This window comes from Rhyacophila brunnea, unplaced genomic scaffold (genome assembly GCF_057557595.1).
Source record: "Rhyacophila brunnea isolate RB1 unplaced genomic scaffold, BYU_Rbru_1.0 scaffold_8, whole genome shotgun sequence".
NCBI lineage: Eukaryota > Metazoa > Arthropoda > Insecta > Trichoptera > Rhyacophilidae > Rhyacophila > Rhyacophila brunnea.
In genome coordinates this window covers 30070666-30087052 of record NW_028233350.1, presented here as the reverse complement: position 1 = coordinate 30087052, position 16387 = coordinate 30070666, and the positions used below count along the sequence as shown (strand labels likewise).

Here is a 16387-nt window from a genome sequence, read left to right as displayed (position 1 = left end):
GAGTTCTGGCCTCAATAAACTATGCTGATGCCAATAAGCCTACTTCTATGAAATGTTGAGTTGCTGCCAATTCACGAACCGACAAATCCAATTTTTGGCTTCCCCGCGGCGTCACCCGGGCAATGTGGCAAGACAATGCAATCAATCCGTAGCTGACAGAGAAGGGTAAAAGTTGAATCTCTGGCGCCTAAAAACGAGAGACCTTTGGCTATGGAATGGAAACGCAGAAAGAAAACCGCACACCAACCCGTCTGGACAGCGTGGTGTGCTATGTCCGAAAACCTCCCGATGAAAATCAGCAACAATAAATCTCGGCCCTTATTCTCCGGAGGCTAACCTGGCACTGATCATGGCAGCAATCAGCAAAAGAAGGCAGAGGGTACTAATAATCCCCGGAGCAACGGTAACAGCTGCCTACCGATAACCATAGCCACGTATAACGCCAGAACACTATCCAGCAACGCCAAACTTGAGGAACTTCAGCAAAAACTCAGCGGACGTAAAGATGAAGCTATCATCAATTTACACAGTGGACATGTGCTCTGCTATAAAGAAACTACAAGTGAATGCACTAGAGGTGTGGCATAAGGTAATGAGGTAAGGATAATGGGTGATTTTAATGCGCGGATCAGCTCCTACCATCGCGACGATATAGCTGTTGGGCGCTTTGGATACGGCCAGAGGGATACAAGGGGTGACATTCTGGTCGAGTTTGCCGAGAGAAATAACCTGCATGTCATGAACTCCTTCTTTAAAAAGAAGCCTCCTCGCAAATGGACGTGGAGGAGCCCAGCAGGAGGAACCAGTGAAATTGATTACATTCTCACCAACAAAAAGGATATTTTTCAAGACTGCACTGTACTCAACAGATTCAGTACAGGCAGTGACCATCGCATGGTGAGGATGCAAGATAAGATTTAACACTGATCTCGAAAGATCCTAACTGCTGAAGCCGAATTTCAGACTGAACTGACAAATAGACTTTCATCTTTCCAGGCTGAAAATGATCCTATCACCCTCTCGAATGCAGAAAGCATAACGCGCATAAAATAAAATCTGCAAAATAACCAGAAAAAGTCGCATCAGAGCCCGCACCCACAAACAAGCTTTCAACCAATACGTCAAATCTAATGAAACAGCGAAGGGTAACAAAGAGTCATATTCAAGTATCAAACAATCCCAAAATGCAAAACTCTCCGTAAAAACATACGTAAAGACCTCTGTAGATTTAATATGACGCTGATACGGGCTACTGTGGAAGCAGGGAGAAGTCTGAACAAAAACAAACAACGGTTAGGGATAGGGAGAAGGCAAATCACAGCAATAAAAGCGGAGGACGGCACTACTGTTTTGCGAAACTAGGATAGTTTATAGTGGTGGAATTCTACAGTTCGCTCTATAATGACGAAAATAGAAAAAATGCGACTAGTTCAAACCATCTGAGGAACAATGATGATGAAAACTGTCTTCTTGAAGTCACTACCTACGAGGTAGAGCATGCAATAAGAGGCATGAAAAATGGAAAAGCTTCAAGAGAAGATGGGCTTACGATCAACATTCTCAAGAGAGCCGGACAGACCATGAACGAATGCTAGCACGGCTGTTCACAACCTGCCTGCGCGAAGAAAATGTCCCAGAGGCGTAAAACAGTGCCTCGATCATCATCCTCAATAAAAAGAGAAATCAGGAAAACCTGAAAAATTATCGGTCAACCAGCTTATTGCCAATTCTTACAGTCTTTACAAAAATACTCTCCAATCGCCTAGAAACTGCTCTAGATGAGAATCAACCGAGAGAGCAAGCTGGGTTCAGAAGAGGCCATAGCACGATGGACCACATCCGAGTCGTCAAAGAAGTTATAGAATGGTATCAAGAACACAGACTGCCACTATACCTTGGTTTCATTGATTATGAAAAGGCATTTGATTCAATATAAAAATCTTCTATTATAGAGGACCTCAGCAACCAAGAAATTTCCAGACGCTACATAAACTTATTGAACAGTATATAGAGTGATGCTACAGCATGCATGAAACTCCACAAACGGTCGTGTAAATTCTCCATTAACAAATACGGCTATTTAATTCCTTGATATTTCCTGTAACTATAGCAGTTACGGCTTGGATTTATTCACCGATCGTATATAAAAACTCTGCAGAATCTAAATACATAAAAACATGAAAATATCTAAATACGCCAGTTACGGCCTCTGTGCTAAGTATGGCGTATGGGCGATCCGACAAAAATATTGAACACTTTTTCAGTCATACTTGTTTGTTTTCGTTGAATTCAGAATATATATTAGGAGCAGTTGGTGTTGGTTAGTTCATTTTAATCAAGTTCAATTCATTAAACCATGGCTAAATCAAACCATAATCGATAAAAAATATTCTTCTATCTATAAAATAGGTAAGTATCTAAAATGATGTATGGTTTAATTATCTCATTTTATATGTTTTATGGATAAGCAAATATTTTTTGACTACCAAATACTATGGTTTGGATTAGGTAGGGTTTAATTGAATTTTAAAAACTAACCAACATTATCTTCATATTTTTTTATTATGATTTTACCGAGGCTTTGACTTCGCCTCGCTGTCGTACACGCCTCTTTTCATCAAGAAGAGGATCCGCCGGTCAGGCCCTCACTCGAATTCTGTTAAAGAACTTTACAATACTGCAAAGCTCTTCCGCCCTACCCTTCGCCAGGGTACCTTTCAATTCGTCGACATTCTCACAGATATCCAAAATTTACAGTTGTACTCTGTGAAGTTCATATTTCGGGCACTGTACTACTACATGTATAATGTCCTCTAAAACATCACATTCATATTCGCAGAGCTGCGAATCGCTTTTTCCCATAAGGACATCAAATCTTTTACCCATTATGTGTCCTGTACTTAAAAAGTATCAACTTAAGCTCATTTCTCTTCAAAGGAGACTCTACACCCAGGGCAACTGTCGTGGCGATGGTAGAATGGGTTTAATCTATTTCCACTTTTCTAGTGATGCCCTGTGGAGAAAATCTATCTACATGCTTTAAGACATTTTCTTTATGGCCTCAATCTGGTCAAGGATGTGGTATGTCATGCTTTTACAGTTATGTGAGCGAGAAACTGCGGTAAGGTGTTGTAAAGCGCTTTTGGAGTCTGTTAATATGACAGCGGATTGCCCAGAGAAACCATCGATTACTGCATATTTTATTGCCTCGTTTATCGCGATCAGCTCCGCAGTCATTATCGGTATTGCTGGGCTTAGCTTCCCGCTGTTGTTTATATCTACTTCTGGTATCACTAGAGCTGCTTTTGCACTATTCTCGTTTTCGGACCAATCTGTATCGAGGTGGATCCATCTTACGTACCTTTCTATCAGCGTTTTTTCGACGAACTCTTTTGATTTAGCGGATGCCTTGCTCCGTTTTGGTTTGTCTATTCCTTTGACATCCAATTCTATAACAGAGCTGAGGTCGTAGGTACAGCTGGCTTACTCAGCGAATACATACCTAGGCATTTTGTTTTTAAAACGTTTCTACTTTCTGTAGCTTGACGGATTTCTACCGGTAGTGGGAGTTTTTGTTTCTCATAGTATGTATTGATTCAATGAGTTCGTATAGGAGTTATCCATTATAGATTTCCACTTCCTTGTCTTTGTAGCCAGTTCCCATCTCCTGACATTTATTGGAGGAACACTGACTTCCGCTTGTACTACGTGAATGGGTGTTGTACTGATAAATCCTCCACATATTCGTAATGTTTTGGATTGGAAACGATTGAAACCAAATTAGTTGCGGCAGCGGAGAATTATTCGCTGTGGACTTTTCAATTAATATTTAATTACCAGATTTAAATAACATTCTAATTATATCTGATGCCACATGCTGGGCAACGCACCAGTTGCGTAGGACGCAGCGAATGGGCTAACAGAATGTAATGTGGACTATTAATGGTAGATTTTAACAGCCTACCTCCACCCTTCGCTTCTGGTGTCAACCCATATCAGTCTACCCTATTTATATTTAGAACAAGTAATTTAACAAAATTTAGTGTGCACTCTTTATGGTGGATTTTAACAGTCTACTTCGACCCATCGCTACCGGTGTACACTATTTATGGCGGATTTTAACAGCCTACATCCACCTTTTGCTACTGGTGTCAACTCACATCAGTTAAACCTATTTATATTTAGAAAAATTATTAGTTAAAAAAAATGTGTGCACTAATTATGGCGGATTTTAACAGCCTACCTCCATCCTTCGCTTCTGGTTTCAACTCACATTTGTATACCCTATTAATTATGTAAGTACTACAATTATTTTAACAAAATTATCAAGTAAACTTTTAAGGGGCCGTCCATATACGACGTCACATTATTTTAGCTATTTTAGCACCCCCTCCCGCCTATCGTTACAACCTTTACCAACCTGTTTTTATTATGTCCTCCCCCGCCCCATTCGTCAGAAATCATCACATTATAATCAATTAGAGCGTGACATCATATATGGATGACCCCTGATAGAATAAATCTCAGCAAAGATTCTCTTGAAAATTTCAATCGCAAATATCTATTTATTAGTTGCGCGGTTGTATTGATTTCATTAGAGTGAAAATCATTACAAAATGTCCTTGAACGAATATTTTAGGAGTAAACAAATGCGTCACATGTATTCAAACCAATGCCGAACTGATCTGATTGGTTCATACAAATTGGATCAACAGAAGCTATAAGAGTAAAATGTATATGGGAGGGGAAAATGGGCGTGGCTTCTATTAATAGATCGATACGTTTGTTGCTCCAAATGGATCAATTTTGTATGTCATCTTTGGCAATGGACCAACAAATCAGGGTAAATCAACAAATTGAAAATGATCAACAAACACCTGGCGTACCTTCGCGTAAGATCAACTTAGACCGAGAAGAGATATCTATGTATATATATATAATTTTTATACATTATCGGAATATAATCATGTATAAGATTTATTGGTATAAATAAAATCGCAGTTATGTAGGAATGGTAGGAATGTAGTAGGACCCCTTAAAATTATACATTAAGAATACATTCGATTTACGTTGCATTTTTATCAATATATTATCACCATATTACAAACTATAAAGGCAAAAAATCTTTTTTTTTGATATTTGTAGTATTTATAAGTTATCGGATAGATTTCGTCTCTCCACAATTGAATACCGTTGAGTAGAAAGGTGCAAAGTACCAAAAATACAAAAAAACATATTTTACGTGGAATGATTGTCAAGTACCTACACTCATGCGTTAAATTGCAAAAGGGCTAAGGCTCCAGACGTATAGAAAACATTTTATGATCGATCAACAAATGACAGTGTCTCGTGTTGTACACCATTTTAAATTTCAATTTTCATTATTTTTTTTAAGTATTGTAACATATGAAGCGTAATATCGGAGCTGCATTATAAGTTAACTGAAAAAAATGAATAAATGTTTTTAACAAATAAAACGTTTCTCTTAATTTCCCACACTTTTGATTTTTGGCACATATCAGCTTTCTACTCAACGGTATTAAATTTATTAAAGACTTTAACAATACCTAATATGAACAATACGATAAAATAAAACAATCGATATTTAATTTACGAAAAAGTTAGAACTGCGGTAACGAGTAATTTAAATAAAATATATTCAAATTAACAATTGTCACAATTTTATTGAATATAAAAGTTAATACATATTATGTACTAGCACAACAGTAAGTAAAAATATGAATTTATAATTCTTTGTTTATTTCCTATATATTATGTTAACCCAAGAGGAGTGAATGTGCCATCGTCTGATTCCATAACAAAATTTTGATTGTCATCATCTGCTTCATGGGCTTGGGTGTAAGCGTTTAAACCGATGAATCCTAGTTCTTCCGCAGTCCAAAAGATAATTAATATTATGAGGTTCCAAATAAATGAATGCATTAAATATTTTATCGTGGAATATCGTATGCCATATCGGCAACAATATAGGAGAATGCAGTCCAAAACGCAGCATCAAGGTCAAGTACATCAGGATCGATAACGTTCATAGTGTCAGCTTCTGAGTGGTGATACCAGAAATACTTTCCATTGTCGTTCAAGAGTCCACCTCCGGGAATTCCCTTTCTAGTCCAGAAGCCAATGTCTGGTTCAGGATTTCCTATTTCCAGTTGAGTTGCGTTAATCGCAGAGAACAACTTCAATATTTCTCTCATCATACATTCTCCTTGTTTACTTCCTGCATATGTTAATCCAAGAGGAGCAAATGTTCCAGCGTCTGATTCCATAACGAAATTCAGATTGTCATCATCTTCTTTATGAACTTTGGTATAAGCTTCTGATCCGAGAAGTCCTAGTTCTTCAGCAGTCCAAAAGATAGCACGCAGTGTTCTCTTTGGCCGGAGACTCAGTTCTTTTAGGACAACCGGTGCCATGTATGATATAAAAATGCCTCCACCGTCATCCATGGCTCCATCACCTACATCCCAACTATCAATATGACCAGAAACAATGACAATTTTCTCGGCCATTGAAGAACCTTTGAAATCTGCGATAGTATTCCTTGAAATTTTCTTCTCGATCATCGCTGACATTATTAGTTTGACTTCGATTTTTTGACCTCTCTGTTGAATTCGCAAAAGCATATCGGCATCTTCAGCAGTAATGGCAGCGACTGGTATTTGGGTGACGTTAGCAGAATATGTCTGCATCCCAGTGTGCGGTGTCCGTAAAGAAAACGGAGTTATGGATTTCACAAGAGCTGCAACGGCTCCAAGTTTAGACGCTTTAGAAGCTCCTTTCCTCCTGTATTTTACGGTTTCTTCATAGCTTTTAAATGTTTGCGCATAGACAACTATTTTCCCTTGGACTTTGCTGGGTGAAAGAAGTTTAAGTTCATCAAATGACTGTACTACGATCACTTCTGCTGTTATTCCTCCAGGAGGAGTTGGCACGCTGTATCCGAGTCCAAGAAGAGGAAGATCTTTCGCTCTTGGTTTGATCATAGTTGCCGCTTCTTCTCCTCTGACCCAGTGAGGAACCTGAAACGAAAATCGACAAAGATGTATTTATTATTCTCCACCACCAATCTACACTACTTTTGCTTTAGTTCTTTACTGGATTTTGAGGTGAAATTAATACCTACAAGGAATTCTCTATCCGTAGCTACCAGGGTTAAAAAAATATGGCAAAAATACTGATGAATAGATACCTACTAGTACTAAATCGTAAGTGTAGTAGCTAGTATAAATAAACTTGCAATTTAAAAAATCCGATCGTTAAAAATCTGAGTAATATTAGTTTATTTTATTACAACGTTTTTCTTAGCTCGCATTCTTATTTGTCCGGTGGTTGTTTGTCGGGTACGAATCTTGCAATCGATTTTTAACTAACTTCCCGACTAGCTAGACATTTGAAACTTTTAGAATATATCAGCACACAATGCCAATGCATTTTTAACTACTTTTAGCCATATTTAAGTAGAATTGATTTCATTGTCAGTTAATTTTGTTTTGTATGAAAAGTTATTTTGGAAGAAATCCGTAAAAAGTAAAACAATTATTGGTTGCTAAGTAGGTTTTAGCAACTAAATTATTAATATTAATATATACGTGCATTACCATGGAAATTAATATGACATTTCAGTATTATTTCTATCAAGTACAATTTTTTTTTGATCGTTTAAGCTAGTCTAGTCCAGTTTGTATGATTCAACAGAAAATTTAAAAACGTTGTATATAAAAAGTTATTTTTATCTTGTTATTATTTATTATTAAAATGTTGTTTGATCAAATTCTTTCAAAACTCATAGATATTATTATTATTGTTTGAGTGTATTTAATATTTTTATTATTAAAATATTATCGATACTAATTGAAAGTATGTACATATTATAGCTTGACATCTTTTTTTTTAATATTCAACTGTTATTATGACCATTTTGTAACTAGCTAGACATATAATATACATCAGACATGTGCACAAGATATTGTAAAGTAATATTTAGAAGAGATATCTAACCAAGATTAACTTTCAAAACACATAATTGTAAAAAAAATATGTCATGTTAAACCTTTTTTTCTAATTCTAGCGGAACTCCTGACAGCTTTCCTGACACTCATTGAATTTTTTTAGTTCGTAGGGATATAATATACTAGCCAATATTCTCCAAAAGATGGAACTCTCAAGTTAGAGATCATAGTGCCTAGAACCTAGAAGGAATATGACTATGGAAGCCATGAAGATTTTTAGCATATTATTTATAATTGTTTCTATAATGTTACCTCAACATCTTCGGTGTGTACATCTAATCCGTTGGATTTTGTCATCGCAACCATGTAGTCGATTGAGTCTTCCAATATTTGAGAACCAGTCAGGCGACTTCCAAATTTGTCCACAAAGTCTGCCAAGCTGAAAAATAACAATAAAGTTGGATCACCCGAAGTTCTGAAAGAACTTTATTTTATACTTATACAATTGATCAATAGTTGAGTTTGCTTCTATGTGTGAAAACTAGAGCAGGTACATATTACATACACCATCTCCGTAGTGTACAAAATATATTTCTAAAACACATTTTAAAGCCAGCTGATGGATTATATGGCTAAAGCATAATCACCATAAAAATTGAACGAAAACTAAGTTTATGTTTGGTCTACCTACCTACCAACGATTACATTATGTTCTCCAGTATATGCAAGAGTATGTTTTCTATCGTATATTGATGTGATCGGGGGTACATAATGTCAGATTCAAAATAATTTTGCATTATGTTAAAAGCGTGTCTTTGGTAGAATGAGGCCTGCGCGACTGGTTAATGCGCATTCCGATAAATATGTACTTATTTTATATTTAACGCGTTATTTTCTCGTTCAATTTTCATTGATTGCACTTTTATTGCAACTTGATTTATTTGTTATTTTTAATCTAAATTTTGCTGAATATTTTATAGAGAAACGGATAAATATAATTTTTTTTATTGACACTCAATTTTTTGAAAGAATTATTGCCAAAAACGATCTTCGTAAAGGAGTCTGACAATAATATAACCTCCACTTAGTAAAATTAACGTAAGAAAATGGTAACATATTTTTTAAAACAAGGATAGCCAGTGAAATGTTACGGAATGAAAAAATATACTGATATAAGCGCGCCTCCTCTACTCGCACCTAGAGTTGGGTTTCGGGAATTTCCCCACGGGAATTCTCGAGATTTTTTCGAGATTTTCCATCCCGAATCTCGAGAATTGAAATTTTTAACATTTCGGGAAATCCCGGATCTCGAGAATCTTTTCTCGGGATTCTGGATTTCTTTATTATCAAATATCATTGAAAAAACGATTTTCTATATGAAAAAAGTAGACAGAAAACACAAAACGTTCAAAGACTGATCGGGGCATTTAACACAATTAAGCCAACGTCGACTCAAAATGAGCGCAATTTTTGGAACATCAGGGAATTTTGTGTCTCAAAATTTGTCTGTTTTTACACTGATTTTAGGATTTTTACTGGTTTTTTTTTAATTTCCCGATATCTCGAGAATTCTTTTCCGAAAATCCCGAATCTCGAGAATTCAAAATTTCATCATTTCGGGAAATCCCGAATCTCGAGATTGAGATTTTCTCGGGAAATACCCAACTCTACTTGCACCCACTTCACCATTCTACCACTACTATTTAACCACATATTATCTTGTAAATTCGGGACTTTTAAATGACTTTTGAATAATTATTGTTATCTTAATTCTACAACCTAGTCTAAATTTTATCAATATTGATTTAGTCGTTTATAAATTTATATAAATTGGCCGAGAGGCTTATGCGTCGACTTATAATGTTGTGGGTCCCAGGTTCGAAACCTGAGTTCGGCAAATTCACATATTACACATTGCGTTACAAGTGGTTAACATCAATTTCTCATAAAAACAAAATTCTGTTAATATGAACCTCTATGCTCTAGCTAGGGTCCATATGATCATCTTAGGATCGTACATGGAAAAGAAAATATAACAGAACAAAAGAAAAATACTATGATTATTTTATTAAGCAGAATAGGCGAATATACAGTTTATATCATGAATAAATTTATTATATAGCAATGTACTCGTATGTAGTGATTTTATTTAAAATATCACGCTTAAGTTAATTTAACATGAGCATGAGAAATGATTCAATTTAATTGTTTTACTTACTTGTTCCATGTTTTTCTTTTTAGCGGTCCTTTAGTGAAGTAATCGATTATTCTGTTTGTCACGTTGGCGTAACTGGCGATGTCATCGATGACATTCTGCGGCAAGTGACATCCCTCTGTCTCATTATTAATAATATTACTGTCGATCGTTTGTATATCAGCAAATATATAGTTTATTGACACAAATACAGTGTACAGCACTGTAAGATTTACACTTAATAACATTTCAAAAATGTGCATGCGCCGTTTAAAATTATTTATAAATTAAATTGCGATATACAAGCGAGTCTAAACTCGAAAATAGTTCCGCCTGTTTTCACTCTAATATTCTTTTTATAATACTATACCCATAAAATATGGTTATCACAATTTGATTATTTCTATAACATATTTTTATTGCATTTTACGAAATCATGGATAGCCATAGAACAAAGTACTAGGCAATAGAATGATTGAATATCACAGGGGTGTCCAACCAGTGAACCACGGGACGTATCAACGAGGATAAAATAATAATATAAAAATGCATTGATAAATAGAGACGAAATGATTGATAAATAATTATAAGATAAGATAAGATTTTTATATACAACGTTTTTAAATTTTCTGTTGAACCATATAAACTTGACTTGACTAGCTTAAACGATCAAAAAAATTTGTACTTGACATGTCATATTGATTTCCATAGTAACGCACGTATATATTATTAATTTAGTTGATAGGACCCCAGAGCCCTAGTAACCAACAATGGTGTCGAAATAACTTTTCATACAAAACAGAAGTAACTGAAAATGAATTCAATTCTACTTAGATATGGCTAAAAGTATTAAAAAATGCATTGGAATCGTGTTCTGATATATTCTAAAAGTTTGAAATCTCTAGCTAGTCGGGAAGTTAGTAAAAAATCGATTGCAAGATTTGTACCGGATAAACAACCACTGGACAAATAAGAATACGAGCTAAGAAAAACGTTGTAATAAAATAAGTAATATTATGTCAAATTTAATGTTACCTACTATAATTTATAAAAGTAGTACCTATACACAGGTCCGGATTTAACATATGATAAAAAGTGTTGTAGCCCAGGAAACCCGTAGCCTTAAATAAATCTAAAAATCCATAAAGAAAAGTGTAGCACCATCTTTAAAAAAAGTTTTTTTTTGAAACGGCTATACTTTTTGTCCCAGAGCTCCTTGAAGTGTAAACCTGACCCTACCTATAGTCATCAGTGGAGAATTACACGCTGGTAGGTATCTGTTATTTCTGTACCGACATAAATTATTGAAATAATCATGCATAGCCTGATTTCTCCAAAAGGTGAGTCATTTACAACATGAATTTAGAGCAGGCCGATTAACGGAAACTTACTTATTTTTTATTTTTATTTATTTATTTATAAAAAAAAGAGTATTACGGCATTACAGCTTTTGGCCAATGCGCCATAATACATAATACATACAAATATATAAAAATATCTTAATTACAAATAACAACTAATATGACAAGAAAGTGGAAAAGACAGCATGTGTAAATATTAAAGAAATATGATAATATATACAATTATAAATTTATCCTATTTAAAACGTCTACAAACATTATATAATTAATAAAAAACAAATCAACCTTTATGGTGCCATCAAATAAGCTAATTGCACGATACACAGCATCATGAAACATAACATCTGTCCTGCGACGAGGTATCTTGAAGACCGTGGAGCTGCGAGTGATATTGGTGGGAACATGAAAATTAATATTTGCCAGTATATGCGGATTGTAAATGAACCCACGAAGAAGTAAAAAGAAATGCTTTAAAAGAACAATCACTCTTCGGGTAGACAGGGATTGCATTGATAGCATACCCAGAAGAAAACGAGTCGGGAAATTCATTTTATTGTCATTATCATAAGGAAAGAACCCTTACCTGGTGGTGTTTATCAAGAATGTACTTGTTTCCATAATCTCATTGACTCCAAGCGATTTGTTTATAGTTTCAAGCGGCTTCAAATCTTGAGTTGCCTTTTCTTCGCCAAAAAATATCTGTCTTCGCCATAGGTTGAAAGATTATCTTTGGGAAAAAGAATATAATCTAAAAAAGCAAACACACGAACATAACCTATAAAGTCTTGATATCCTGAACAAGAGAACTAAGAATACGTTCATTATTTTGTTTTATTTATAAAGTAATGACGTGTAGGTAACATTAAAAGTACACACGTGGCAAGGAAAACTCCTAAGCGAAGCTGGGTAGAAACGCTAGCCATTGGACGTATTAAGCCATAAAATTATAAATTAAACAAAATGCGTATTATATCAAATTTTAATGCCATAGTAGACGTGAAATAAATTTAAATAATCGTGTGCAGATAAAAAATAATTATTAACAAATTGCTCACCTCCGCTTTATCAGGAGTAGGAATTGCAATACCGGTATTCGTGAAATGTACCTAATATGAAAAAAATAAAAAATTCTTTAAACTATTAATATTTTATTGGAAAATTATCTTAAAGGGTACCTATATTTAATTATTTAAACCTTTAAAACTATGTGAACGTAAGATACGACAGAGATACCGATGTTTACAAATACCTAGTAGTTGAACTATTGGTACTTTCTTCTTCGAATGATCTTTCAATAACTTTATATTATAAAGTTGTTCTTCGACTTGTATATTGTATCTTGTGTCCTACTGATAATTTGCAATTTCTTTACTTTTATCCCATAATAAGTACAATACAATGTTGCTCATTGTTGCCACAAAATTATGTTTTTTCATTATTTTATAAGCTACTATTTAGTAGATAAACGTAAAAAAATTACGCACAGACAAGTCCATTATAGAGTATAATTATTATTCAATCATGAAGTATTCGCCACTAGGGCTGATAATACAAACTATCGACGTAACCAGACAAAAATAATACAGTCTTTTTACATATCTTTCCACTTACCGAATGAATCGGTATTGTCTGGTTTTTAAAACCGGTATTTCGGTATCGAAAAATACTGCAATACCGGTTTTGAAATACCGGTATTGCAATCCCTAACCAGGAGTACCTTGAGAATTCGTAAAAGCTTGCTAAAAGAGTTAAACTTCAAACCATTTTATAATAGAAGAACAAGGTTTCATGCGACATATTTTTAAATACTAAACCATTTTCAAAATATAGCTTGGATATATATCGTTACACGTTTATACGTAAATATTATTATTTGGAAGGCAAATTTTTGTAGCAGCAAGACATGGCTCAAAGAGTCCCACTAATAAAAACATTGGGAATCAGTACACTATATACCTACATGCCCTGAATTTAAGCACACATATTGAAAAAACGATATGTGAATTTCTCAGATGCAGGATTCGATCCCATGGATTTAGAAGCGGACATTTTGCCACAGTCTATGCATCGCTTTAATATTATTGATATTTTTAAATAACGGTTTCCGATTGGAACATTGTGATTTCATTCGTGGACTAATCGGTTAATGCTGTAGGTATAATATTTTGATAACGAAAATAATAAACTATAATTTAAAATAAACTAAGCTTAATGTAGTTTTTTTCAATATTGAATGTACGGATGATTTAAAATGTATATATTCTTATTATGAAGATAAATAATAATAAAAAAACATCAAAAACCTACCCATCTTAGAAAAATAGTTGAACTGAGTGCGATTCGAATTCACATTTTTCACTGTCCGAGTAAGTGATCTTCTTCAATTGGGAGGGCAATAACTATGTCTAATCAAGTCGCTTCGATATTGATATTATTATATTCTATATACGTGAGGGTGAATTTAGGTAGACGTTGTTTTATAAGTTTATAAGATAGGGTGTATCAACCTAGTTCACTCTATGTGCTTCGATGTACTTTTATTTCTTAATTTATTACTTATTGTATTATTTACTCACATTACCCTGTATTTTTATTTGAATTTTAATTTGAATTCTATAATTACCGATCCGTCTATGAATCATGCGGATTAATGTTAGCAACTACGTTAACTAGGGTATTTCAAATTCCGCCAATGGAAATGCAGCTACCTTTTGTAAATATTACGCATCTACCTACTATACATTAAAAGAACAACATGAATTGCATTATATGATATCATGTAATATTTTTTCTGACTATAATAATAAATTATACATTAAAAGATAACAGGAATTGCATAATACGGTGTAATTATTATCATTATCACGTTTTACACCTAGAATTATTATGTCTGGTAGGTACATGTATATTATTATTAATTATATCCCTGTAGTAAGATGGCAAAACACGATATTTTTGTTTTCTAAATAATTGTTCAGGGGAGCAATTTAAATCTTCGAAAGAAATTCAAACAATGGATATCCTATAAAACATAGACATATTATCATACTTTGATATCTTGTAGATCTCACTGAGACGAGTCTGAAGGTACATAACTCGATTTGACAAAAAAACGGACATTATCATGTATTTGCCATCTTACTACAGATAAATATAATTCACTAATTTTATTATGTAATATTGCACTTATTAGTAATTTAAAAATGTTATTAGTAAAAAAGACCAGTGCTCCAAAGTAGTTGTCACAAAAATATGCCAGATAGGGTAAAAAAATCCAGATTATCTCAAAATTAAAGAAATATTCAGAAATCAGTACTAGTAACCCATGCCCCCCACATCCTGAAGCGGCCCCTCTAACATATCATTAAAGTGAAGGGCCGTGTGATAATGTTCTGCAGTAGTAGGTATTCCGCGGAACTCCGGGTTCCGTGTAGAACAAAGGGTATGCCGTGTATTTTCTAGGGATTTTTGGTGTTTTTAAATAAATCCACTTTACACACAAAATTATATTTTTCAAGTAAATTGGGGTGTGTGTTAATCTCACTTAACTGGTCGACCTGCCACGCCCCCCCCTATGCCCAGGTCCCCAAGCTAGAGCCATGTCTTGCCCCCCCCTAGTGGGGGCCATGTAGTAACCTTACAAATAAATTATAGAGCTAAATATGAACGTAGGTACGAAATAAACTATATATATTTTTGTTTTTAATGTTTTAAAATACATACGTATGCATTAAGGCGATGTCTTTACCTACCATAGGCACCTAGCGGAAAAATACGAAGCTTACAATTTGAGACATTTTTTTTGATAATTTACAATTTCAAAATATGTACCTATCTGAAAACATTTAAAGAAAAATATTTTTTATTTTAAGTCAAAGATAAACTTAAACAATTGTAAAAAAATGTAATAAAATGTTAATTTGTTGCAAGACTCCATCTTATTATTACATAATTTTATCGTCATATTTATTATTAAAATTTAGTTTTTTAAATTTTCTATGTTTTGACTTATAGATTTTTGACTAATTCATAGTTTTATTATTTTTTATATCTTTTACAAAAACCATCGATTTTTATAAAAATATAAATGTGTATAACTTGAAATCCTTTTTATTTATATCATACAGTTGAAATTGTAAATTATCAAAAAAATGTATCAAATTGCAGCTTCGTATTTTTCCGCTAAGTACCTCTAGTAGGTTAAGACATCACCTTAATTTAAAATATACTTAAATTATCAAAAAATATTCAACTTTATCTTTGAATTTCGACGCTAGATGACTCCTGTAAATCCACACTAGTATAATATAACTCCCCTTAAATCTTAACACCTACTGTATATTGTATGCGTTCTTAATTCAAATAATTTTCGCAAAGCACTTTATTTGATTTATTTAACACTAAAAAGGCACTCTGATAACTACCTACGTAGAGTGGTTGTCACAAACTACGGTGAAGTAAAAATAAAATATTGTCATATTATTATTCATGTCCCCTCTGCAACTCTTTTGCAGTTAGTAACTATGTTGGCACGATTGATATTTAACTCAACACAACAAGGCTAGGTAGATACCATTATATAATCTAACCATATAATATTTAGCTGTTATTTAAACTAAATTTCTTTAAATTTTAGTTAGTGAATAACGTTTTAAAAAAGTGAATATGGTGCGTTATCTTGTCAGCTTTTTTCTTTTTTATTTTTTAGCGCGCTGATAAACGGATTAGTACTCAACACCTACTCATGTTCCAAGTTCGTTTATGCACCTTTGTATTGAGAATTTTTCAATCAGCGACGATATTCCATACACAAGACGGCTATCGACTGTATTATACGTATGTATTGAGGCGGCTAATTGTTA

General features: G+C 33.9%; 2 protein-coding genes and 1 pseudogene across 2 annotated transcripts in view; 1 reads left to right on the top strand and 2 right to left on the bottom strand.

The window, feature by feature from the left end:
* The window catches only part of LOC147064124 (carboxypeptidase Q-like), a 60720-nt gene extending 44777 nt beyond the window's left edge, over nt 1-15943 (bottom strand). The window contains exon 1 of the mRNA XM_085959041.1: nt 15861-15943. The gene's annotated coding sequence lies outside the window, so the exon portion shown is untranslated. The remainder of the gene's footprint in view (nt 1-15860) is intronic.
* LOC147064126 (uncharacterized) lies at nt 607-921 on the top strand. The gene has a single exon (XM_085958660.1). The coding sequence runs from the start codon at nt 607-609 to the stop codon at nt 919-921; it is 315 nt and encodes a 104-aa protein (XP_085814786.1).
* LOC147064125 (carboxypeptidase Q pseudogene) lies at nt 5769-10412 on the bottom strand (annotated as a pseudogene).
* Nucleotides 15944-16387: the final 444 nt, after the last annotated feature.